This window comes from Lycium barbarum, chromosome 3, assembly GCF_019175385.1.
Source record: "Lycium barbarum isolate Lr01 chromosome 3, ASM1917538v2, whole genome shotgun sequence".
In the NCBI taxonomy this organism is placed as follows: domain Eukaryota; kingdom Viridiplantae; phylum Streptophyta; class Magnoliopsida; order Solanales; family Solanaceae; genus Lycium; species Lycium barbarum.
Genome location: NC_083339.1, coordinates 102,421,899 through 102,449,603, shown reverse-complemented (window position 1 = coordinate 102,449,603; position 27,705 = coordinate 102,421,899). Strand labels below are relative to the sequence as shown.

The following is a 27,705-nucleotide window of genomic DNA, read 5'->3' as shown; positions in this document are numbered from 1 at the left end:
TTGAACTGCACTTGATATTCATATTGTTAGACCCCATATTTTATACGTCGAGTTATTCGCGAAAGAATCGACGTGAGATAGAAACCTAGGATTTTTAATTTCTAAACTAGAACTAATCGGTTATAAATTTTACTTAGTATAAGAATGTTGTTGGAAATTAGGAACTACTTAATTGTGGTGTTAAGTAAAAATTAGTGGCAACAATGAGCCAATATGAACATTAACATGCCATGTCCAAAAGATGACTCAAAGTCATCTAAAATAAGACTATTATGGAAAACATACAAATATGCATTTAAATGTTGATTCATCCACTATATTTTCATCATATTGTGGACAACTAAATTGGAAGAAAAATACATGTGAATTTCGGCCAAGGTGGATAAAAAAAGAAGACATCCATGTGAGGCATGCATTTGAATATGGAAGGCATCTATTACTTTATAAAAGCATGCATTATTTTATGAAGACACACATGTTAGGAAGAATCCTTGCACACTTAAATATTGACATTCATCTTTGTATGATTGCAATGGACAAAGGTTAGTGTATGAATCATCCACTACACATGCAATTGTCTTGTAAACAATAAAAAGGAAAGGAAGAAGGAGAGACAAGGGGGGGGGGGGAGGGGGGGTTCTGCCAAGGCATATAGCCGAAAGTGAGGGAGAAAAATATTAAATTTTGGTGTAAAGTTAATGGAGTGACTCATTGTCATAAGTGGAGCATGTGTCCACCTTGTAGGTATCATAATTTAACCAAATAATGACTACGGAATCAGCCATTACAATTCATTTCAACTTCACAACACAAAGAAAGAAAACTACAAAACCCTAGAGAGAGAGAGAGAGAGAGAGAGAGAGAGAAAGCTCACGGCCAAAGGGCTGATTTTGGAGCTCCTTGTGTGTTGATCAAAAAAATATTTCTTCAAGCATTTCAACCCTTTAGAAGGTCCCTAGAAACGTGAAGATAGTCTTTGGAGCAACAAGAACCATTATCATTTCAATTCACAAACTCTAGCCAAGTTGAGAAGTCAGATTGTCAAGGTAAGATCTAACTTTCTTTTACATGTGTTAAGGGTGATGTAGATGTGTGAATATAAGTTTCATGCATGAAATGATGTGTGTTGATGTTGGAACATGATAGTAGACATGAACTTATATATGTTGATGTTGAAGTATGGTTGTAACTTGATGAACATGAATTGCATGCATAAGATCATGAATGTTGGTGTTGGAATGTTAATGTGGCCGTAGGGACTGTTTTAGTGGCCATGGTGGACTGATTTTCTTTAGTAATTATGGATGATGCTATCATAGATTTCATGGTAAAAAAAATGAAAGGAATTGGAAGGTTAAAGGTGAAGTTGTGTTAGTATGAAAATAATTGAATCCATGATTTTATGTGTGTGATGTTGAAGCATGGTTAAGCCATGTAGTGGACTGTTTTGTGTGGAAGTTAGTGAACTGATTTTACTTGATATTTTGATTGTTATTGTCATGAATTTTATGATGGAAATAAAGGTGTTTAATGGTTGGAGTTGGAACTAAAGTCGTTTGTGAGTTGTTGTAAGGATTATAGAGATGACGATGTAGCTTAGTTGCGTATGAATTGATGATGTAGTTGTCATGTGATTGCTGGTCATAACTTACTGAAATTATATGAAAATAAGACATGAAATAATGTGTAATAATCATATGTGGTTTGCTTAGTATGTTCGTAAACGTTTGCAAGAATTCCGAACATTGTTATGTTGTCGGTTAGGGACTGTTTTGGACGTGTTATTGGTTAGGGACTGTTTTGGACGTGTTGTTTTGGCTAAGTTGGAAAAACTAATTATAGTTAAGAATATACATCATGTTGTCATAGTGGTTGGGATGTTATAGAATCGTTTCGACGAAATGTTATGACTATAGACTAACAAGAATAAATTGGATGTGTCATAATCGCATGTAGACTATTATTGGGCGTTGTAATGTACGGACTGTTTTGACACATTGTTGTGGTTATTATTGAGCTTGGAAGATTAATGATAATTAAGGTTATGCATTATGTTGTATGTTGGATGGGCTGTTATAAAGTTGTTACATGCAAACGTTAAGGCTACAAACTATTACGAATAACTTGAGAATGTAGTAGCCGTATGTGAATCGCGATTGAATGTTGTGAATGCGGGCTGTTTGGAATGTTATGTGGGCTGTCCGGATTGGTATTGAACGTATAATTATTGATGTGGGATTGGTTGTATGTAGTTGGTTTGACTACAAGAGAAAATGTCGTCTAAACAGATAGAAAGGAGTTACTAACGTTAGAATACGTTTTAAATCTTCCCGTAGCTTAACCGTAGTTGTTGGCGTCTTAATATAGGTTGAAGTATTATTGGGCAGCGTATACATATTGTGTGACAAATAAGCGCTAAAGGTATGTGAAGCTAACCCTTCTTTCTTTTTGGCATGATCGTTGTGAAATGAATATACAACATATATACGATTCCAAAGGAAATTCCTATTCCTAGAGCCACTAGGATGGCTATTGATCTTGATTCACATAATTTATGTTTTTCTTCATATATATATTGATATGTACACATGATTTTAAAGTTCCATTTTGATATAATCCACAGGGACATCCGAAAGGTAAATGATATGACTATTATTGAAATTGCGAACGATGATTCGCATTGACTATTCTATTGAGTCCTTAAAAACATTTTTAATTGCATATGGTTCTCACTACTCTATTCGTGCATACCTCGATGTATCTTTCACCGAGTCCCGGGCCGGGTATGTTATCGTGCACAACTTCAATGCATTGTTCACCGAGTCCCTCACTAAAGGGCCGGGTACGGTATATATGTATATGATGATATAATGATATGATGATATGATGATATGATGATATGACGATATGACGATATGATGATATAATGATATGATGATATGTTATGGTGGCCAGGAGGGCATATGACGATCTTATTCACCGAGTCCCTCATTAAAGGGCCGGGTACGTTATATATAAACATGCATATGATATATGATATTGACAAGTATGATTATGTTACAAAGGCAAGTGTTTTGACATTTTGGATATTGTACAGATTTACTGTACTCCATGTTTCAGTTATGATCCTTTTACTGTATTTCATGCTTTACATGCTCAGTACATATTCCGTACTGACCCCCTTTCTTCGGGGGGCTGCGTTTCATGCCCGCAGGTACAGATACGCGTTTTGGTGAATCGCCAGTTTAAGACTTCCTTTCTGCTATCTTGGAGAGTTTCGTTGTTCCGGAGCCCAGACTTTGGTATAGATCCTTCTTGATCTAAATATATGTATATGTTGTTTAAGGGTACGGCGGGGCCCTGTCCCGTCATATTTCACTGTTGAAAACTCTTAGGGGTTTGTGGACATGTGTGTGGGTCGTGTTCAGACGTTATCAGTATGTGTGTTCTATCGTTGTAGCAGCCTCGCCGGCTTGCAGATATTATCATGTTGTGGTAGCAGCCTTGTCGGCTTGCCTTTTTATGAATATTTATGCAACAGTTCTGAGACCAAGGTTTGGTCGTTATAAGATCCATATTGAGTTGTTGTGAAATGAAGATATAGCTAAAGAGTGTGTATACGGGTGTCCAGGTCGGGCACCAGTCACGGCCTACGGGGTTGGGTCGTGACACATATTTTATGTGATCATTCATATTTATTCATGGTGATGGTGCATGAGGTTATGGCTCGATGTGATCTTCAAAGATCAGATTCAGGTTGGAGTGATGTTAATTTTAGCCGAAAGAGGCTGGTTGTAGATGAAAAATGGTTCTAGAAAATTTGTGCATGCCCGATGGAGAATAGTTTCGGGCGGGTATATGGACCTCGCAAGTCCCTCATGGATCATAGCTCCCGGACCTCTTATGGAAGCATGTGTGTATACCGGTAGGCATATATATGGCCATTGCAATGCATTGCATAACACTTTATCTACTAATTGACTGCATTGATTATCTTATTACCTGCTCGTACTTGGTTACTTAACTTATCTCTTATTTTGATGTTGGATTGTATAAAGATAACGAAAACTTGTACATGCTAAAACAAAACTTTTCTTAATTAACGTCGTCACTACTTCAACATTGTCAGTCTATGAGATTTACTGAGTACACGTGCTTTCCATATTCATACTACACTTGGCGCACTATTTTTAGTGCAGATTCAGACATGGGCACGAGTAGAGTACGCGGAGTCGTCTAAGTTTGATGTTTTAATTCAGATATTTAGTGGTGAGCTATCTGGCTGACCCGAACACCAGTCTCTTTCTATCTTTTGTGCATTTCTGTCTTCCTTTGCTATTCTAGACAATGTATTTGTTCGTTGCTGACTTGCACTAGTAGTCTTAATGGCTCTTGTACACATAGCACCAATCTTGGAGTGGTATTTTGTTATTTTTTCCGCACTTTTGATGAGTAAAAGACTTGACTTTAGTTATTATCACGTTATCACTTACTTAGTTTTCCGCACTTTTGATGAGTAAAAGACTTGACTTTAGTTATTATCACGTTATCACTTACTTAGTTTTCCGATTATTTAACTTAATGAATTGATTTAATCGATTGTTATTGGTTCGCCTACGGGTGGGGGTCGGTGCCATCAAGGCATTTGGAATTTGGGTGGTGACAGAAGACCAAATCATCTTTACCTCGTCTTTATTACTTATGATTCTCTTGCAACTAACACCTTCTTTAAATTTCACTACAAAAAAGGGATAATTTTCGGAGGTTGAAAGTGCAATTCGCGGAGGTTAAAAACCTCCACTATTTACTGTCAGCATAGAGCAGAGATTTCTAACCTCCGCGAATTGCACTTTCAATATCCGCAAATTACCAATTTTTTTGTAGTGCTTTATTTCTTAAATGTAGATGAATCTCAAAAGTAGGGGAAGTAGCTTAGAGTTGCTAAATTAGTTTATTTAGTTTTAATTCACGTCGTGGTAACACTTATGACTGACATGAACTTGCAACACTAGTTGTTAATTACTCCCTCTGGTTAAAAAAGAGTGTCCACTTAGCCCTTATTTTTTTTTATCCACTTACCAAATCAAGAAAGAATTAACTTTATCTTTCCAGATTTTCCCTTATTAAGTGCTAAGTGATTAAATCTCAATACCTATTTAATTAGGATAGTCAAATTGCCTATTTTTGCTTAGGAGTTAGGTTTTCTTAAGGGGTGTGCAAAAGACTAAGTAGACACTTGTTTTGAATCGGAGGGAGTATAACTGTTTAGAATTGAAGTTTTTTATAAAGAAAATTGCTTTATGAACCTTTCACTAAATTTTGTCAAATACTTGCAAAAGTTCGCAATGGAATAACATTGGGGAAATAACTCATATATACGGGCCAAACATCGAGTTTGCAGCTAATGTAGCTCATTGCATCATGTGTATAGATAATGTCTATGTTTTGTATGGCTATATGGCCAATGCATCTAGTTTGTAGCCGTTGTAGCCCACTATATCATCGCTATATAGATAATGTATTTGTTCGGTATAGCTATATATAAACACTACAAATACACTGTATATATAATGTATATGCTTTGTATAATTATGTATAAACACATGAAACCATTAGTTAAGTAATGAGTCAGATTCTTAGGAGTGGGTTTGGGTTGAAGAAATGGTGGGGGTAATCTTTAAATTAAGTAATATATGTGGCGAATCATAATAAGACACATGGCTATTTTTAACTTACAAATTGTCATTAGTTAGTTTGAGGGGTGTTTTTGAGCTAAAAAATATGTTAGGGGTATTTTTAGACCAGTGAAAGGTATTTGTGAGCTTTTTTTATAGGATGGGATATTTTTGGCCCTTTTCAGTTGTTTTAATAATCAAGAAATTTATAAAATAAAATTAAAAAATAGAAAAAAGGAAAAGGAAAATGGAAAAAGAAAAGAGAGATTGCAAGAAAACGTACACAAAACTAAGCAATAAATAAAACAAACAAACGAGAAATCTTTTGTGTTAAGTTGCCTTATTATTTTTTATGTTTGTCCATCCGTTCACTTTTACTTGTCCAGTATTTTAAAAATTGATTTTCACTTTTTACTTGTCACTTTTAGCTTATCAAGAGAAGACAATTTTTTTTCTACTTTACCTATAGTATTAATTACTCATTTCAATTCATTTTTCAAATCCATTTAAAATATGTACCAATTAATATGGGTATCGTGGTAAATAATGCACTTCATTTATTATTTCTTAAAGGATGTGTAAAGTCAATAATGAACAAGTAAAAATGAACGGAGTGAGAACAACTTCGTTCAAAGAATATAAGTTGGCAAGTGACGGTTGGAAAAAGAATTAGAAACTAGAAGATTAATAGCAAGCAAGCAGAGCATGGATTGAGTTACATAGGCATTAAAGAGTTTGGCCACATTTAGTAAGTTAGATCACCGAATGGTACTGTGCCGTAATTATCCCAATAACATTTCCAAAGGCCAAATGAGATTTTCAAAAAGTAATCATGTCGTTGGGTTGAACCCAACCGGGCAATTCTGTGAATTGCCCTTCTTTTGGGGTGGTCCTTAAAAATTTTCCCTTATATTTGTGGTCTTTAAATTTTATCCTTCGGCTAAAACTCATGAGTTCCGGATTCGAACCCCCACTCAGTCAAAAATTTAAAAAAATCCGCAAGGCAGAGTTTGAATTTCGCTATGGCCCCCCCCCCCCCCCCCCCCCCCCCCCGGCAAACTTTGCCTTGAGGCATTTTTTTTAATTTATTTTTACTTTTCAAGAGTTTGAATTTCGCTATGCCCCCTTCGGCAGACTTTGCCTTGATGCATATACTTTTTTTTTTTACTTTTCAAGGTAAACTTTTAGTTATGTCTTGACTAAAAGTGTGCCCATAAGACATAACTAAAAGTATGCCCCATAAGGCGAAACTTTTCCTTAAGGAATAACTAAAAGCTTGCCTTATAAGGCAAAATCTATGCCTTAAGGAAACGTTTTTGCCTTATGGAGCATACTTTTGGTTATGCCTTTACTAAAAGTCTGCCCCATAAGACATAACTAAACTATGTCTTAAGGAAAAGTTCTGTCTTATGGGGCATAACTAAAAGTCTGCCCCATAAGGCATAAGTATGCCGGGGCCGACATAACTTTAGTTATTCCTTAAGAAGTGTATGCCGGATCCGGCGTAAACTCCGCCCAGCCCTGCCTTGCGAAATTACTTTTTTATTTTATGCCTGAGCGGGGGTTCGAACCCAGAACCTCAGGTATTCGCTCACCTTTCCAAGCGAAGGGCAAAACTTAAAGACCACAAATATGAGGGGCAAAATTTAAAGACCACCCCAAAAGAAGGGCAATTCGCGCAAAAAAATAAATCCAACCTTTGCCGAAACTGTTCTATTGTAAAAAGGGGGATGGAGATCCAAAAGAAGTAAGGCCCAATTATTTTCAAGAATTAATGGGGGCAATTCGCAAGATTGCCCTTCCTTTGGGATGGTCTTTAGTTTTTGCCCCTCAAAATGTTGGTCTTTAATTTTTGCCTTTCGCGTTGCAATCTTGATCTTCGCGTAGAAATCATGAGGTTCTGGGTTCGAACCCCCGCTCAGCCATAAATTAAAAAAAAAACTGCAAAGCAAGGCTTGGGTCGCATGTATGCCGGACTCGGCGTACACTTCTTAAGGAATAACTAAAGTTATGCCGGACCTGGCAAAACTAGAAGTTTCGTCTTATAAGGCAAAGTTTATGTCTTAAGGAAAGTTCCGCCTTAGGGGCATACTTGTAGTTATGCCTTAACTAAAAGCATGCCCTATAAGACTTAACTAAAAGTATGCCCCATAAGGCAGAACTTTTCCTTAAGACATAACTAAAAGTTTGCCTTATAAGGCAAAGTCTATGTCTTAAGGAAAAGGTATGCCTTATGGGGCATACTTTTAGTTATGCCTTAACTAAAAGTCTGCCCCATAAGGCATAACTAAATTATGTCTTATGGAAAAGTTCTGCCTTATCGACAGACTTTTAAATAAGGCTCAACTAAAAATTTGCCCATAAAGCATAAGTATGTCGGGTCCGGCATAACTTTGGTTATTCCTTAACAAGTGTATGCCGGGTCCGGCATACACGCGACCCAAGCCTTGCCTTGAGATATTTTATTTAATTTATGCCCGAGTGGGGGTTCGAACCCAGAACCTCAAGTATAAGGTCATTTTCAAGCGAAGGGCAAAACTTAAAGACTATAAATATGAGGGGCAATATTTAAAGACCTACCCCGAAAGAAGGGCAATCTGCGCAATTTTTTGAATTAATGGTGCACTTTGGGTTGTTTTAAACAAACTCGTGGGTGTTTCAAAATATTTATCACAATTCACCGATAACTAGAGGGTGTAGGCCGTGCTAACAGGAGCCCAAGTCTGACATAGAGCTTCATCTTTAATAGTTTAGTAATTTTTAAGATAAAAAATGAAAATTTGAGATGTCGATTTCATCAGAAGCAAATAAAAAAAATCAGACAGTCCATGTTATGTGATTCTTTTTTTTTTTTTTTTAGTTTCTGTTTAAGTTTTTCATTTCTTCTATACAAAGAGTGGTATGAGAGACAATAATTTCAATTACACAGTGCTAATAGTAACAACCCAAATCATATTTTATTACATCTTGTCTTATTAATATTGACAATTTGTCCAATATATTTTTATCAGACAATCCATAACACTCTAGTTTACCTTACAAACCATTATTTATATACTTAACCCCTAATATTTAACTTATTTCTTTGTGTAATCTTTTCTAACCATACTATTAAAGTCAATTATTTATGTGTATGAACTTATAAAATAAATAAAAATAATCAACTAAATAGATATAATTAGGGAAGTATAAAAATTTTACAAATAAAAAAGGAGTCTTGTGAGGTTGAAGAAAATGTTTTCTTATTAGCATAAATATATTAATTTATTTATCTATATTAAGCTCTTGCATAAGCAGATTAGCATTCAACATACTATGTATTAATTATGTGAGAAAGGGAGCACCAAAATGGTATAAAACAAAATGAATTTCTTTTTCTGTAACCAACCATACTTATCTTTTGTCACGACTCATTTAGCCTAGGCCGTGCGGGCACTTACCTTCCCACCTCGGTAAGTGAACCCTCAACCCAGCAATGAACAAATATACGAAGAATGAATTTAAAACAACAGAATAGAACAAATACGTAAGTCTCACAATATATCTATATATAAGTAGTAGTAAAAGTGCGGAAGACAATAAATACCCCCAGGGTCTAGTCTGAATAATACAAGAGTATCTAAAGTGAATAGTATAGTCTGGAATACTAATACATAAATGTCTATGTCTTTGAAATAAAAGTAAGACATATGATAGAAAAGTCTTCAATGTCAGCAGACGCCATGCTCACCCTGGAAACTCGAGAGGAAGCTGAAGAGTCGATCAGCCTCGGATCAAAGAAGTAGATCCGACCTGGTACTCTGCATTCATAAAAGAATGCAGCAAGTGCAGGTCAGTACTAACAACAATACTGGTAGGCATCACCGGCCGACTAAGTATAGTTAACACAATTCAGAAAATAAAGTAGATAAGCAAGGAATCTAATAGGTATAAGACAATATGATCACAACCAAGTATCCGTCATCGCCTATGTAAAGCATCTAACCCAAATACGTCAAGTCTGAATATATTCGATCCAATCCAATCATTACAATCCAATCACTAAGAATCTCAATCAAGTCATAATGCAATGCAGTGCAATAATGGAATGAATGCAATGTAATGCCATGCAGATGAGGTGTACACATGTACTCCGGACGGAATTATCGACGACTCGATGGCACAACCCAGCGTGACTCGCGAAGTCTAAGTGCCACCCATCCCGGATCTTTGCCCAACAGACAGACGAGACCCTGGCTAATTGCTCACAGGGGGAGTCTCACAGGCACCACCTTGGGGAACCCGCGGAGTCCATGCACTAACAACGATTCCGGGATATCATCGGAATCGGCCATGCAACAACGATGCCGGAATTAATCATTGGACATCAGCCATCTCACAATCACTCAAGTAAAAAAGTCTGTCAAATATCAGTCTCACACAATCAACGATTTCGGATTTGATCTTCGGACATCGACCTTTTTATAATCACTCAAGTAAAAGAGTTTATCAAATATCAGTTTCATACAATCAACGATTCTGGAATTGATCTTCGGACATCGGCCTTTTCATAATTACTCAAGTAAAAGAGTTTATCAAATATCAGTTTCATACCATCAATGATACTGGTTCATCACTAGGTATCGGCCATGCATCATGAATATGTGAGAATGCGTGCAATGCGTATATCAATTATCCACAGCCAAGTTTAATATCGCAAGTACCAACAAAGGGGTGCGCCAACAAGGTATCATATCACAATACCAACAGTGGTAGGCCAACAGTATATCAATATCACAAGTACCAATAAAGGGTACGCCAATAATATATCAATATCACAAGTACCAACAACGGGTACGCCAATAATGCAGCATAGTTCAAATACCAACAACGGTATATCAATCATATCTCAGTCAAGACAATAACACAGCTTCCGATATCTACCAACTACTCATGGCATCAAACCATCACAATAGAACAATCAAACACACATAACGGGGTGGCTAGTCCCAACACACAACAGGGCCCAACCTAAGACAATATCCAACCCCATTTCATACTCGAAGGTTCACATGATGTCTCTGACATCATAATCTAAATATGTGCTTCGCTATACGAAGTCTCACCAAAGGTAAGCCATAACCTACCTGGACTGTCGAACTGCAACACCAACAAGTCACTCATTTGCTTTGCCCTTCCGTTGAACCTCGAAAACAAAGTAGTCTAAGCATAATCGAATTCTATATTAGAAATCATGAAGAATGATACTAATATCGTTACTATTTCAATTCGGTCCATTTTAACCTTAGAAATTGGGAAAACGAGCCCATAAGGGCAAAACGGGAAATTCAAAGGCAAAATACCAAATTGAGTACTGGGTAATCATAACCCAACCATTAATTGTTGAATTAGCTCAAGGATTAGTCTAAATTTTGATTTCAAGCAAAACCCCCAAATTGGGTATAAACCCTAAATCTCCAAATCCGAAATTCAACGCTAAAAGTGGAAAATACATGATTAATAAGCTTAGATTCATCAAATTTTAGCATAAACATCATCAATTTATCATACATGATCCTAAGGAAAAGTCCCCCAATACGGTCTCTAAGGGATTGTTAAAGGGAAGGGGGGAAATCTAAGATGATTGTGATTAAGGAAAAGTAAAGGATTAGGCAAGGTTTACCTCCAAAAATTTCTCTAAATTATCTCCAAGAACAGTTTCCTCAAGCTCAAAAGTCGAGATGGGAAATAATGAGGGTCTAAGACTTATTTAAGACACATTTAATGAAAAGTAACTTCTCGTCACCGCCACGGCTGTAGGGATGCCACTACGCCAACAACATACCAACACACCGCAATAGCGGTGTCGCCATTGCGGGCACCAGACACAAGAATCCCCAAATTTTCTAAGTCTTCAATCGAAATCCCGGGTTATTCCCGAGGCCATCTGCTCACATACCAAACACATAGTCCCACATAAAAACGCGCTACGAACGCGCCTGTGGCCTCAAAATTTCGAACGGAGGTCTCGTTGACCGAGTCAATCCCCGATGCCTTAATTCCAATTTTCCATCCCAAGTCCTGAAATGCATCCAAGTGCATTGGGAACCGAACCAAATACACATACAAGTTCTAAACGACCATCCAGACCTCTCGGAATTGACGAAATTCCAAAAAAGGTTCGTTTTCCCAAAAGTCAACTTTGGGTCAACCATTTTTTCAGTTTAAGCCTATATTTTCACAAAAGTTGCCTGAATCCGATCTAAGACACATCGGGAAGCGTGTCAACGGTCCCTCCGGGTCACAAGTGAGCTAATCAATGCTCAGGAACGGGTGAAAATGCCGAAAGAACTATAATGACCAAACGAGTCGTTACATCTTTTGAAGAGTTTAATCAGTGCCCCTTATATACATTTTCCACATAGTTTAAATTTTAGCCATGTAGCCATCAAAGAACAAAGTAAAAAGAAGAAGTTGTGTATATATGTTGAAATGGTACAACTTGAAAGTGATGCGTGGAATAAAAATACAGGAAGGGCCCACGTCTCCAGAAAAATTCAGTAAGATACAAAATGAAATTAATCAGAAATAGCAGAACTAGATTGTCCAAATCCGAAAAAGTACAAATACTACACCATCAATTACAGCTATCTTAAAGCACAAGGTCTAAGAAATACCAAAATTGCATAAGCAGGCATGGCGATGAAGAGGTGTTTCTGCTGGTCTCTTCTGTGGAGTGCTACTGTCTATTTTAAGCTCTTGCATAAGCATCCTAGCATTCCATATACTCTGTATTAATCATGTAAAACAGGGAGCACCAAAATGGTATAAAACAAAATGAAGTAACTTTTTTTTGGGTAATCGGTTATATATCTTTTGAAGATTTTAGTTAATGCCCCTCATAAACATCTTTCACATAATTAAAATTTTAGTCATGTGGCTATCAAAGAACAAAGTAAAAAGAATAAGCTGTAGCAAGACTATATACATAAACAATTTGAAAATGAGTTGTGCAGTGAAAATGCATAAGGTCCACTATGTTAAAGCATATAATCTAAGAAATATCAAAATTGATTAGTAAAGTAATGTTATTATAACTTCAAATAGTTTAAATTATTTAATTCAAATTAAAATTTAACTTGATCTTTTTCTATTAAAATAACTTTTCAATTATTACTTCAGATCTTATTTGTGAGGTGTGACTTGTCAAGCAACGCAATATAAAATGGGACCATAAAGTAAAATAATTTCGCCAAAGCAAAAACAAGAATATGTTACTCTATTAATTTTGTAAATTTCAAATGTTAATTCCATATGGGGGCACAGCAAAAGCCCCTATTCGACCAACAAGCTTTTGTAATATTGGCTCTCACTTTGTAGCGCCGAAATCAGGAGCAAGGAGAGCGTTTCGTTCTCAAATGGAAAACGGCGGATTAGACTCTGACGGCCGTACGTTTAGAAACGCGGAGGAGATGTGGACAGAAGAATTAGGGCATGCTGACCCCCACAAGAAGTCCCTTTGGTACAACAAAGGCATCAATTACTGGCAAGTAAGTCCCCTTTTTCCATCATCTATTAGTATGTTATTGCATGTCTTTTGTTGTGATTTTTCTTTGATGGTCGTATGTGAAGGGTGTGGAAGCCACAGTGGATGGGGTGCTGGGTGGATACGGCCATGTGAATGCGCCTGATATAAAGGCAAGTGAGGATTTTCTCAACACCATTTTGGCTGAAAGGTTCCTTGATGCCCGCCATCTTGTAGCTCTCGGTATGTAATTAGAGCTCACTATTACATGGTACCATACAACATTAAGAGCCTGTGTGGATGGGCTTATGCGTATAAGCTGAAAACAGCTTATAAGCCAAAAAAAAAATAAGTTAGATTATCTAACTTATTTTTTTATAATCTAATTTTTTTTTTTTTGGCTTATAAGCTGCTTTAGATAAGCTAAGTCAAATGGGCCCAATTATTTTTTTGAGCTTATTTTAAGCACAAAATGACTATAAGCTGGCCAACCAAACACTCAAAAAAGCTGAAAACAACTTATAAGCAACTTATAAGCCAATCCAAATGGGCTCTAAGTGTACTTCTTAGCAAAAGCTCCCCAAATAATTTGAGTTTGGCATAAAAAAATGTTTTAGTACAATATTTTCCTCAAGGGAAGTGTTTTTCAGTGTTTACGCAATACTAGGCGCACGCTAAACCGTGCCACAAATAAAAGCATGGTTTTTAAGTGGAGAAGGATAGAGAGTCGAGGCATTATTCACCGGCTTTCGAACTGTAAGAATGGATTTCGTGGATTTCTTGCTTATCAAAAAAATGTTTTTCAATGTTAAGTTACCTTGTAATACGGAAAATGTTATTTTGAGGGAGAATATCCACTACCAAAATGGGGAAAATGAATTCCTTTACTTATTGGGGAAAGTTATGCTCCACTACAAATATTTCAACTCCTATTCAAGTTTACTTGTTTCAATCAACATTTGGACACTGTTGTCAACATTTAATATCCAGAAATAATGTGTTCATCCCCTTCATACACCTTGTACAATGACCACAAATCAAGCACTTTTATATCTACAACATTGAAAAATGATCCAGAAGATAATTTAAACAATAACAACTACTATGTTTCTATCCCAAACAAGTGGGGTGGGCTGTATGAATCCTCATTGCGCATGTTCTCCATTTAAATTCATCTCAGAGCAACATTATGCAATATAAAAATACTTGAAATTCTCTATATTGTCTACTGGCTCTAATAGATATAAAAGACTCCTAGAAACAAAAGGTTGAGGTCCTGCACCATGAAAACGAATTCTGGTATTTAAGTAAAAAGGGCAGAGGGGAGGGCCCATTAGCCCCAAATTCCGAAGGCTGTGGTTGAACTTAATGGTTGGCCCCAGACAGATTTCTCGGTCATAAAAAAGAATTCCCGACTTTGCCTATATTGTGCCTTATCGCTTACTAAGTTTGCACTGATTTCGAGATTGTAGGCCTTTCGAGACAATTTCCTTTCATGTGATTGTAGGTCTATCCCGTTCTCTTTTAACATCTTCACTCACCGTGATTTCACACCTACACACCAGTTTATCCAAAGGTTGACACAAGTAGTAACCAAACCATCTTAAATAACCTTCTATCATTTTATCTTTAATTTCTGCTACTTGCACCTTCTGGCGTATGTGTTCATTTTTAATTTTGTCTGAACTTGTAAGATCGCTCATCCATGTTAGTATCCCATGTATGCAACACTCATCTTATGGATGTGATGGACCTAGAAACCCAACATTCACTCCCATATAACATTACTGGTCTTATAACTGTTCTGTAAAATTTGCCTTTAACTTTGGTAGACATCCTTGTATCATATAACACTCTAGTAGAACTTCTCCTTTTCAACCATCCGATTTTGATTCTATATGTAACATCTCCATCAATCATTTCATTATTTTGGAACGATGACCCTAGATATCTGAATTACCTTGCTTGCAGGTCGTTTGTATCTTTTTAGTACCATCTTGGTACATTTTCAATAAACCTTGCCTTATTAAAAAAAAAAAAAAAGGGGGGGGGGGGGGGGGGGGGGACAGAGCCACAATTCCATCTAAGATCACCTCAATATATGGTTCTTATGTTGACTTAGAAAATGACGTCGTTAGTGAAATATTTCCCTCAGAAATATTTTCCATGGAAGCCACCGTAAAGCACCAAGATTAGAACTTTACGGAAAGCAATCTCTACACCATTACTAAATGGCATAGATGAAGTTGTCTCTTTAAGTTAAAGTGTTCTGACAACTTGTTACGCCCTTTGTTTCGTTTTGAGTGAAATGTTTTCCTTTTTAGTCTCTTTAGAAAAGAATACCTTTCTAAATTTGGAAAAACTCCAGTTTCAAACTTCTCATTTTGCTATTGCTATCATTACACCATTGCTAAAGGGCTAAGGTGAAGTGTCTTTGAGTTAAAATGTTTTGACAAATTTCTTACACCCTCTGTTTTCTTTTATGTGATTTTTTTTCCTTGTTATTCTATTTCAAAAAGAATAATATCTTTCTGTATTTAGAAAATCTTTAGCTTCAAACTTATCATGTTAGCCCAAATAATATGCTTTTGTAGCCACAGAAATGTCATGTCATATTTAAGACCACAAATTCCAAGGGTACTTTTGCTAGGTGCCAAAAGTCTCTTTTTTCTTAAAATTCGCGCCCAATCAAATATTGCCATATTAATTGAAATGGAGGGGAGTATTAGACGAATTTATTTACCCTGCTATCAAGGGTTTTAAGCCAACTCTTAAACCAACTTGTGCAGCCTATCTACACCTTAGTACGAAGTTTAAAAAGAACTTGAGCATTACTAATGGCTTATTAAGAAAACCCTCCTAAATGCTGATTTTAATACTTGTGGGAACTCTTTGTTTGCCTCAAATTGCAAAATTGATAAAACTTGTATAACATATTTTCAAGTTTATTGGTTTATAATGTGTGGACAGTTTGCTTCAACTGGTGCAGATTGTGGATCTGGAATTGGAAGGGTTACTAAGAATCTTCTTATACGATATTTCAATGAGGTATATACTATTTTTGTGTAAATATATTGTGATATACAGTTGAAGAAGATATTCTAACATTTTGATCTTCTTGATAAGATGTTATGTTAAACTATGGTGCAAATAAATTCGGTCAACTATCTAAGCATTCATGCAGTTTGGATTAACCTTCTAAAAAACTATCTAGGCTGAAAACAGCAGCACTATCGTATAGTTTGTGTTGTCTTTAGCTAATGAATGGTATATTTCACGGTAATTGTATTTGTGAATATAAAGCAATAAATTCCAGATTGACAGAATTGCTAATGCACATAAAAGAATGAACAACATTGACAAATTAGTAGTGGGTGGGGGGGGGGGGGGGGGTTTACATTATTACAAGGGCAGATGCTATCAAAAAAGAGATTGTCAACTATTATGAGAAGCTATACACTGAAACAGAAAGTCACTGAAGAAGAGAATCAAGATTTGATGAGGCCTTTTGAACCTCAGGAAATTCTGGAAACAGTTAAGGCCTGTGCAGGTGTCACCTGAGCCCGGTGGAAGGGTGGGAAGTTATTGGTCCAGATGTAGTAGCCGCAGTACAAAATTTCCATGGCCAAGAAGTGTTTGAAAGAAGTTTCAATGCCACTTTGTGGCACTTATCCCAAAGAAGGTGGGAGTTGTGGACCTAAATGATTTTAGACCTATCAGCCTCATTGGTAGTGTCTATAAAAGCATAGCTAAACTGTTAGCTGAGGGGTTAAAGAAGGTGATACATAGACTAGTTGATGGACATCAGATGACTTTTATAAGGGGAAGATAGATAGATTATGGATGCAATACTCATAGCAAATGAATGTGTGGAAGCCAGACAGACTAGTAAAATCCCTGGAGTCTTATGTAAGCTGGATATCCAGAAGGCATATGACCATCTAAATTGGGATTTTCTATTGGGAATACTTAAGAAGATGGGCTTTGGCACTAAATGTGTCAGGTGGATCAGATATTGCATCAGTACAGTGAAGTTCTCAGTCTTGATATATAGCTCACCAGCAGAGGGGGACCCTCTGTCACTACTCACCTTTTCTATTCATTTTAGCTATGGAGGGATGAATGATATGCTGAAAACTGCTAGAAGTGATGGGTGGATCAGGGGTTCTAAGGTGAATAATAAGGTTGGCAATAATCTGGAAATTTCTCACCTACAATATGCAGATGGTACTTTGATATTTTGTGATCCTGAGATGGAGCAATTGAGAGTACTGAGGGTCATGTTCATCATCTTTGAGGCCATCTCTGGGCTTCATATCAATTGGGAAAGAGATTTATCTATCCAATAAATAATTTGGAGCAGATTCATGTGTTAGCTGATATATTGGGAGGGAAAGTGGGAGACTACCCACAATATCTTTGGGGGCAAAAAGCAAATCAATGTGGATATGCAGTGGAGTGATCTATGTTACTTGGATTGATTTGCAGTGGAGTGATCTATGTTGCTGCATATCCCCATTGATTTTTGAAGTATCCGACGCACACCCGTCAGATGGGTGATGCCAGGTAACACAAAGGGGGCAAAGGGGGCACCTAGCAGTTGGGACAGAGAAGGTCTTTTGTCAAATCAGAAGGAGAGATGGAGGGTTGTCCCTGATGTATTTGGTGGACTGTATGGAAAGAGAGAAACCAGAGATGCTTTGAAGATAAGCAAAACAACATACAGAAGCTGAAGATGAATTTTTTAGCTCTTTATTATTTTTGGTGTAAGCAGGAATGCCTAGTGCGCACAGAAGATATTTTTGATGTTTTGGACAATATGTAACTAGCAATATAGGAAGGAGTTTTTTTTGCTATAATCTGTAATGTTTTGGTTGGGGGGACTATACTTTTATGGTATACTATACCTGTGGCTGTAGATATATAGAATGTTACCATTATAATAAAAAAAAAGATTGTAAATAAGCAATATTTGACAAAAGTGATTTGTTACCAGAAATGTGATCAGAAGCGCCTGGTCCACAACCAATGGCCCAAGGGTACTAGATTGTGAAACACAAGCAAAAGAATTACAACAACAGAAGTATCAGGCTGAGCCGAGGCTACTTGTGGAGATTTCTGCTTACTTGCTCTCTACTGGAGGAACTCATTATATTCCCCTTCAGATAAAGAAAATCCCTGATTACTTGCTCTGAGCAATATGAGCATTCTTGGGAGGTAGACCATGCTAAGAATAGCATACATCATGAGTGTGTCCAAGCCTATGACAATACCTACACTTAGATCTAGATCTTCCAAAACGACCTCCGCCTCCTCGATTCTCCTTAGATTGAGATGTTCGATTTTTTGTGCTTTGAGAGGCGAAAACACAAGAATCAACGGTTGGTGATGGGACCACTGTGTGATTGGGAGGCGCGACACGACGAGGTAAACGAGAGAATAGTTCATCAATTGTAGGAAACATAGGACTAACCAAAATATCACGCATCAAATCAAGGTTAATAGGAAGTCTAACAAGTGAAAGAACTAGAAACAACGTCTGCCTTTGCTCTTGTTGTTTTTCAACATTTGTAGTGACTAACATCAACCTCTCAAATTCCACCCAACTGCTTGTACCTGTCTTAAGTAAGTAGACATATCTAATTCCTATTTTTTTAGGTTTGTCATTCGGAGATATCACATCATATAATCGAAATATGTTATTAGTATATAAAGACTGAGCCTTTTTCCAAACTAAATAACATGTCTGGACAAGGTTACCAACTTGGTCAATGGATCACCACATGATGCTACTTAATTTAGCATCAACCTTATCCCACTGTGCTTTGGTCTTCTCATCTATCTCACTGGCCTTTTTCATTAAGTGATCTTGAACACCTTGCCTGGCACAATTTAACCGAGGAATCCCAAGCTAAATAATTTGAACTTCCAATTAACGGTTCAGAAGTAATCATAAGGCTTGAACTTCAATTTCATATTTTTGGAATTAAAGACATCAAATTCGAAAGACACGGCTCAAAATATCAAGACAATCTGACCAAAGAAAAAAACTCCAAGTTTCCACCAAGAAATAGAAGTCAAGAAGCTGAAATAGGGTTGGATCTTGCAGGAAAACTCGTCGGGAAAAATGGAAGTCATCGGAATTCTAAGAAAATTGTATAGGTTTGCTCGGGGTTGAGAATTTCTTGAAAAAGTGGTCTTAAACAGCTTGGAGTCCCGGAACGCTATATCTGGCGATTGAAATCTTCTTCAAACTTGTAGGAAGTGCTGTAGAAGAGCTGGGCGACCTCAACTGAAGAGGAACTGTCTTGAAAAAGTGCCGAAAATCACCTCATGCGCCGGGCGTGTGGTGTAGATCTTGCCGGAGACAATTGCTTTTGCTCGCGCATGGGAGCTCCTGGAAGGGTTCTGCCGGCGGGGTTATTGTCGTGGAAGGGTGGTGTACCCCGTGCTGGTGTTGGTTTTCGCACAACACTGATGGACACGGGGTTGAAGCAAAACAACCCTATAAAGTCGCCGGAATTTGACGCACGATGACTGTCTTGACTGAATTTTCTTTCTCAGATGTTTCTCACCAATGCTCTGATACCATGAGAGAAATAATGGAGAAAAATATTACTGAATTTTGTATCTACATTATTACACTTTATTTAGACACTACACTATAATCCTTTTCGACGTAGGATCCTATATACAATCCTATTCCTATTCTAACAGACTATTTGGAAGGAAAAGAATGCACGGATTTTTGAGAGCAAGCTTGAATCCGAAAAGATTATTAAGTACAAATGCATCCCTTACTTTTTTAGTGTAACATGGCTATTGCAAATGATATCGAGGCTATGATAGACTTCTTGATTCATTGCGTTGACCAGTAAATATCTTTAAAGCATCTTCTGGTTGTGGACTTTTTAATACAAATATCTTTAACTATAAAAAAAACATATGCCTAAATTATGATTTCACCCTAATTTTTATTTTGATTTCAGAAATCATTGTATTTGTCTCGAATTTCTCGATCGATTTGGTCAAAGTACCCAAAATCGAATGACCATATCCGGTACGGATCCACACCCATGTCATGTCGATACGGGTGCGGCACCGAAAGTGAGAGTCCGTGCAACTTAGGTTGTAACCTAATTCCTTTTTGTTCTTTAAATTTTATTTAAATTTATAAAGGGTTTGCACACTCGCATTTCATTGGGGGGCTTATCAGAAATCGGGTTTCTTAAGTAGGCTGTAGGCATCCTTCTTCCCTCTTTGTTTTATTGGTCTTTTTTTTTTGGAGAAATAGTTTGGTAAATGCTATAGCTACTATGCCATGCAGTGTGTATTTGCAATTAACTAAGTTTTGAATTATGTTTTCTTCTATAGCCTCTTCACACTTGATTGCTTTGTCCCTGGTCGCTAAGATGATACTCTGTACTATTTAGTTTCCTAGCATGTAATCCTTTCTTGTGTACAGCAGTTCTTTTCCACACCCACCCCATAAAGTGGTCACATGGCATATGTAAGCAACATGTGTATTCTGCCCACCATTTTGCATCATAATTTTTTGCTGGCATCTCATCTGGATGGCTGTGGTTTCTTCACAAACATGATAAACGACTTCACCTGCTTAAGAAACTATTATTCCTCAGATTTAACTTCAGTTAATATTCCTTTGACTAAAAATTGAAATGTTTGTCTTTTTATCAGGTCGACCTCCTAGAGCCTGTATCACATTTTTTGGAATCTGCTCGGGTAAATTTGGCTCCTGAAAATTTAATGGTGTCAGAATTGCACAAAGCTGCCAACTTTTACTGTGTCCCACTTCAGGTACAAGTTTAAATTTCATTAGTCAGGTAGATATATCAACTCAAGTCTTGCAAAGTACAATGTGCGTGAACTGTTTCTCAAAAGACATAACATGGTGATGATGAAGTGTCAAAATATAGGAGTATTGAACAAAATCAAAATACTACCCCCTACCCGCTCAAAATAAGTAATTTCTAAAATAAGAGATGAATAAAACACAAATATGCGTTGTAGACATGGAATACGTTAATAAAAATATCCCCCCTCTTAACATATTAAGATTTTAGATGAGGTGGTCACACAATTTATCATGGTAATTGAGTAGGTAAAGGTCCTAGGTTCGAGCTTACGGCTATCCGTCAATAAAAATATTTCCATGTGCGTATCTCATTAAGAAGAATCAGACCTCCACATGAGGGGGCATGTTGTTAACATAAATAGAATTTCACCTCTTTTACAATCTAAACTTTTACACAAGTGGTCACACTATTCAACAGAATGGATTTATACAAGAGAGGTGATAAGAATCATCTACTGTTTGCTGGATTTCAAATTTGTTCGATGGACTTTTGTGGACCTGCCTGCTCAACTTATATCCTGATCTTAGAATAGCAACAACCCTACTACTAGTTTACTACAGTTTTTGTATGCAAAGATATCATCAAGCTTCGGATTCATCAGAATCAGGTGATAAGAGAAAATTTTATCCTGTAATTGTTGTTTTAGCAGTCCAGTGTCCGTATCATTTAACTTGTGCAAGCCCTAGGAATAACTAAGAGAACAACATCATGAAGTGTTTGCTGGATTCCTGAAATTGAGACTTCAGTATGGCATGGATGGTGTTTTGCTCTTGTATGAGTAAGTTTCAAACATTAAAGTATAACCAACATTATCACGGTCCAAAAAACAAAATAAATATGGCAGTACAATATTTAGCCCCCGTTTGGCCATAAGAATTATTCACTTTATTCCGGAATTTTTTTCCACTTTTTTCCGGAATCAGCGCTTGGCCATGAGAATTCCGAATACAACTTGAAGTTGTATTCCGGAATACCAAAAACTCAAAAAACTTGTTTTTCAATTTTTTTTCACTTTTTTCACTTTTTTACAACTACATTTCACCAAAAACTACAATTTCAAAAACTATGGCCAAACACAACTCCAACTCCAACTCCAAAATTCCAAAAAAAAGTGAATTTTTTTTTTTTGGTATCTATGGACAAACGGGGCCTCAGTCTATAGCTTCAAGGATTTCTAGCTTTCATTGGATAACTTTATCAACAATGTCTTGGTGGCCTCATCTGACTTGATATAATTTTTAACATGAAGTTTTTGCTGTCTGGTTTTCTACTTATAACTAGAAATGATCAAACCAATTTACTTCTTCGCTTTCTGTTCCTCTCTCCCAGAACCGCACAATAGATTGCTATGAAAAATTGGATTGCTAGGTAGTTTGGAAGGTCCCTTCTCCCATGAAGTTCTACTTCTATACAACATCACTCTTGGTTCTACATCTTTGGAGTGCTAATAGTTGTATGCCTGGAGTAGCTTAGGGAGCTCAAATCTTGTTCATTATCCCCTTACTTCCCATGCTAAAGGAGCTGTATCTTGCTTTTTAATTTTTAATACAAGTAGTCAACAGCAACTACACCTCAATCCAAATCAACTTGTGTCGGCTATGCTTTTTCTTTTTTGAAAAAAAATGATTATTTTATTGATGTAGATGGATCTAGTTCCATGTATAAGAAATATAAAAAAAGAGAACTTAGTCAAAGTGCAATTATATACTAATTGGATTTTATAATTGTTCAAAAGTATACATAAGAATATAAATGACCTTCTAATATGTACACACGAGTTTTTAACCCCTTAAGGAACTCTCTGGGCATTCACTTTCCAAATAGTTCAAGTGAGTTCCAAAGGAGCCACTTTCCATGCATAGATCCTCCTTTTCCTTCGAAATCCAAATTATTAACAAGTCATTAACAGTGACCAGCATTACTCATTTGATAGCAAGCATAATTATGTTCCACACCAAAAGCTCCATATAATAGTGAAGTAGCAGGAGTTGCTCAGGCATTGCCCCAGACCATCTTTGTTTTTGAAACTTATCCCAGCTTCATTTGTTTGAAGCTAATGTTCATAGAACTCCCTCTTTAGATTCATATACCCCTCATAGGTCCTAGGCAAAGTGATCAGATGAATCCCTCTCTTGGACTCTTCATTAGACCTGTTCATAGTCTCCACCACGAGTAAAAGTGATCCGATCATTCCTCTACTCTTTCTATTATGGGATTCCAAATACAATGGTCACAAAATAATCCTAATAGTGGACCCAAGTAAGCCTCGAGAAGCAATCCAACCTTATGATTGAGTTCCTGTTATCTGTGCAATGTTTGTGTCTCTTTCAATGTGCAAATCTCACTCTTGTTTAGGTTGATATTCAATCTTGATACTGTTTAGAATCGTAGTTTACTTTCTTCATCAAATGTTGCACTGGAACCATCTATATATTCGAGAACATTATTGTGTCGTTATCTTGGTCAATGTTTCCATCACTAGAATAAACAGCATAGGAAACATTGGATCCCCTTGCTTTAGCCACATTGATACCCACCAACGCCCCCCTCCCCAAACAAAAAACAAAAGAAAAAAAATGAAAAGGAAAAAAATATGTTCACCAAAGTTAATCAACTTTCTCCGAATTGTACCTTTTCTGTACAAAGCTCAAAACTCCTTAATTGACCATGTGCCTTTGTAATGGCTCACTGACTGCTGGTAGTTGAAGTTGAAAGGGTGTTCTCGGTGAAGCTTGCCTTAGGAAAATCTCACATTGGAATGGGAGGAAAAAGTTAGGGGCCATATAAGGGTGAGTTTAGGATTCTATAGAGGCACCTTTTAGGTTAAAGTTCAAGGGAAAAAATCGCGTGGCTCCAAAATTTGGGAAGAGCTTGTGATACCTTGGCAGTTGGACTAGGGTTGTTATAAGTGGAATTACAGCTGGTATATCCCCTAGTATAGTGGTGGGGAAAAACTTAGCGAGGATGCTGAGTCCGTGAGGGGAAATGGGAGAGAGTATAACAACCCACAAAGCTCTATCAGTTGAACTTGAAAAGGGATTCGCTGGGAGATTTTTTTAAGGCAAATCGCACATCAGAATGAGAGGGGAAAGTTAGAGACCATATAAAGCGAGTTCATGATTCAACTGTTGAGATGCATTTCAGACTACACCCAAGAAGACAAAATCGTGAGTCCTCAAAGGTTGAGCCGGAAGGAAAAATATCTTGGCAGTTGGGCCTGAGCTGTTACACCTTTCTTTAATCCACGAGTCTACTAGTGCATTAACAACTATTACAACATTTACAATTCGTCATTTTTCAACGAATGCATTTGGGGAGGTTGAAGCTGTCACATCCATTGTTTTCTTACATCCGATAGAGAGTACCTTTGCAATAGTGCAACGCTCATGTAGATGCTTCTTGCTACACTCAAAGGTTCAAAAATTTGTAATAACATATCCTTCCTTGATATGATTGTTACGAAGGGAGCATTTACACTCTTTTCAAAATTTCCAGTGGCTTGAAAAGAATGGACTGCCTCCATAGCATTTCGCTTGCCCAAACTTTGACACGTGGAAGATTGCTCAAAGTGAAACCATATGCACCCCTATTCACGCATAGAGCCTTATCTTGCTTAAAAGTTCCTGCGAAACTACAGTTACCAATTTAAAAAAAAAAAAAAAAGTTCCTGCGAAACTCGCCATTACCCCTTACCTCCACACAGTGTGGGAAATAGGATGTATATCCATCTAATTTTAGTTTCTTTTTTTCCACTTGCCTCTTGAGTCGTCAAATTGGAAACGTGTTGCTTTCTATATTAATCTTTTTCTTCTTTTTCCCTGCGGGGTGCATAGACAGCAGGTAAACAATTTGCTTTAACAATTGAGCTGTTTATTTCTCTACATAATTACTCTTGAAATCAGGTGAAAGAAAGAACAATTTGTGGTAGGAGATATTGCCAATCTGTATCTCTTGGAACATGGTCATTTCAAGTAATGAAGTCCTTATTGCGGTAGTTATCTCTTAATATTTGATAATGTGGGTCATTTGGATGGAGAGAAATAGTAGAGCTTTTGAAGGGGTGGAGATGAGCTTTTGCTCGGTTGAGGAGTAGTCTTCGATCTCTTATTTTCTTTTGGTGCACGCAAGTAGTTCCTGTTTGCATAGAGGATTGGGTGTCTTTTGGAGAGAACCTTATTTTGTAGGTTTATCCTTTTTTGGTATACTCCTTGTATACGGCCAAGATGGCCTTGTTATTATTAATGAAAACTTTTACCTGATAAAAAAAAATACATATATATTTGATACTATGATTTCTGGAAGGAGAAAACAGAGACAATAGTATGCTGGCTTGTCACTTCTGCTGAGAACAAAAATGATTCCCAAATTCGCTGTGTTAAGAAGTGGAAATAGATTCTTTCCTTTTTAAACTTTTCTTTTGTCTTGTTCTCCAAGAAACCATTTCCTGCAGAATTTGATTTTTTAAGAGAAATTTCTTTAGGTGTTTCCATACATATCTCAAAAGTCAGTTATCTCTACTCATTGCGTGTCATCATGAGGCATTAAAACTCGTGACTGATCATTGATTTTAAAAGCGAATCTCACTGGCTCACCATATCAACCTTTGGTTATATTACTCTCTTATATTCAAACGATTTGATTCGAACCTGCATTTATATTGATTTGAAACATTTTTCATGGTAAATAAATACACATACATATATTTATAAAGGTTTATTTTTTTTTCCTTGAAACTGGTAACTGTATGTATAAAGGTTTATGTATACAGATTTGCGATCCATCACCTGCTTAACTTTGGGTGTTTTAAAGGTCAATCTAGTGGTACTTAACCGGCTCAATTGTGCTTGCACTTTGTTTCTACATATTTGACATGGAAAGATTGACATGGTGTTTGTCAGTTTTTAACTCTTCACTTTTAGGCCATTGTTTACTCATTGTTTTCCTTTTTCTTTGTAAGGAATTTACTCCTGATGCTGAAAGATATGATATTATTTGGGTTCAGTGGTGCATTGGGCATCTTGCAGATGATGACTTCATTGCATTCTTCAAGAGAGCAAAGGTGAAGTGATATTTTAAAATTTAGTTTTAGTAGGGCTTGATGGTAATAAGTAGCTATTGCACTAATCACATGTCCATGTTCAGTATGATATGAGTATTTTTGCAAGCTTCAATTAGCTTATGAAACATGCGCAGTAGTGCAGAAAAGCGACAAGGTCTATGGGGCTTGAATAAAAAATCAGAAGCAAACACATGCTCCTTCGAAGTGAAGTTGACAATTTTTAGAAAATTAAATGATACAAAGCATACGTGAATCTATTACTATAATAATCAAATTACAATTAAAATGACAATTCTTTGCATCCAATATACATTAATGCGATATTGATGCTACTGCTTAAGGTTTTGATTAAAAGAACCGAGGGATTTTCTTTTGGATCACTTTGTACGTTATTGTTTAAAGCACACGCTTCTCTGAAGCGCATGGCTTCACCGATGAAGCGATTCGAATCACTACATTGTTTCAAGTGACAAAGCAATGGATTTTAATAACCACTAGTATGAGTTATCTATTACTTTGTTCAAACGATGCAACATCATAGTTTCATTCTCTACAAGTAAACTATTTCCTTGACAAGAAAATTCTCAACCACCCCAATTACTACCTCCACCGTTACAAATACCACCGTCGCTCAACCACCACTGCCAACCATCACCGCCACCACTTGAACAACCATTGTCACCAGCCACCACCACTAACCACCACCTTACAACCAAATAATAGTGGATATAATTCTTAAATTATTTTGTTTAAATATTATATTTATTAACTTTTCAATAAAGATAAATTATAAACATTTAGTTTTTAGATAATTCAAATAGGATTAATCATTCAGTATTCAGATCTAAATACATCGTAATATTCAAATATATATTCAGATTCAAAAATCTTAATAAAAACAAACAATCCCTTAGTCCTCCCCTATACATTTATTTTAGGTGTCTCTTTGTCATCGTTGTCTTCTACATTTCTGGATTTGTAATGCCTTTTCTTCTACCACTATTGCTTCTCGACTTTTTAGTTTCCTTCTTTCTGCTTTTATTTAGATAATAATGACTCTTTTATCATCTAGTATGCGACTGCGTCTCTTTCTCTACTTTTATTTTTTGGTAATTAAGTAACTTTTCATTAATCACCAAAGTGGAATAGTTACAAAGCATAGCAGATTTATACAGAATCTGCCTTGTCTAAGAACATCTGTATCTGTATACTACTGTCAACCAACAAACTAAACAAAACTGGTCTCACTCTCATGTACTGAAACTTGTCACAGTAACTAATATTCACATTTGCTAAGCATCACTCCGTTGTAGCCTTCTGCCCTGATGTTGCTGATATATGCTATCTACCTTGCCAAAGCCTCTACTACAGTGGACTCCTTCTTTTCAAAAACTCTTGTATTCCTTTCAATCCACAGAGTATGGATGAATTCAGCACAAATAAATTTGATTAGTTTAGCCATATAACTCCTTCCTTTGGTTCTGTTGATGATCCAATGGTACATTTCTGTCCATGTCATGGTAGTTGAAGTTGAAATTTGAAGCCGAAGGGTGATCTGGAAGATGAATCTTTTCCCTGGAGCTGGAACAA

At 36.7% G+C, this 27,705-nt stretch overlaps 1 protein-coding gene across 2 annotated transcripts in view; it reads left to right on the top strand.

Annotated features, from left to right (window-relative positions):
* The first annotated feature begins 12,840 nt into the window (after nt 1-12,840).
* Nucleotides 12,841-27,705, top strand: part of LOC132631660 (alpha N-terminal protein methyltransferase 1) — a 29,182-nt gene continuing 14,317 nt past the window's right edge. The window contains exons 1-5 of one of the 2 annotated variants that reach the window (XM_060347321.1): nt 12,841-13,204; nt 13,287-13,422; nt 16,169-16,227; nt 20,878-20,997; nt 26,014-26,115. In XM_060347321.1, the coding sequence (XP_060203304.1) occupies nt 12,956-13,204; nt 13,287-13,422; nt 16,169-16,227; nt 20,878-20,997; nt 26,014-26,115 (666 nt within the window). In that variant the 5' untranslated portion in view covers nt 12,841-12,955. The remainder of the gene's footprint in view (nt 13,205-13,286; nt 13,423-16,168; nt 16,228-20,877; nt 20,998-26,013; nt 26,116-27,705) is intronic. The other variant, XM_060347320.1, reaches the window with a different exon arrangement.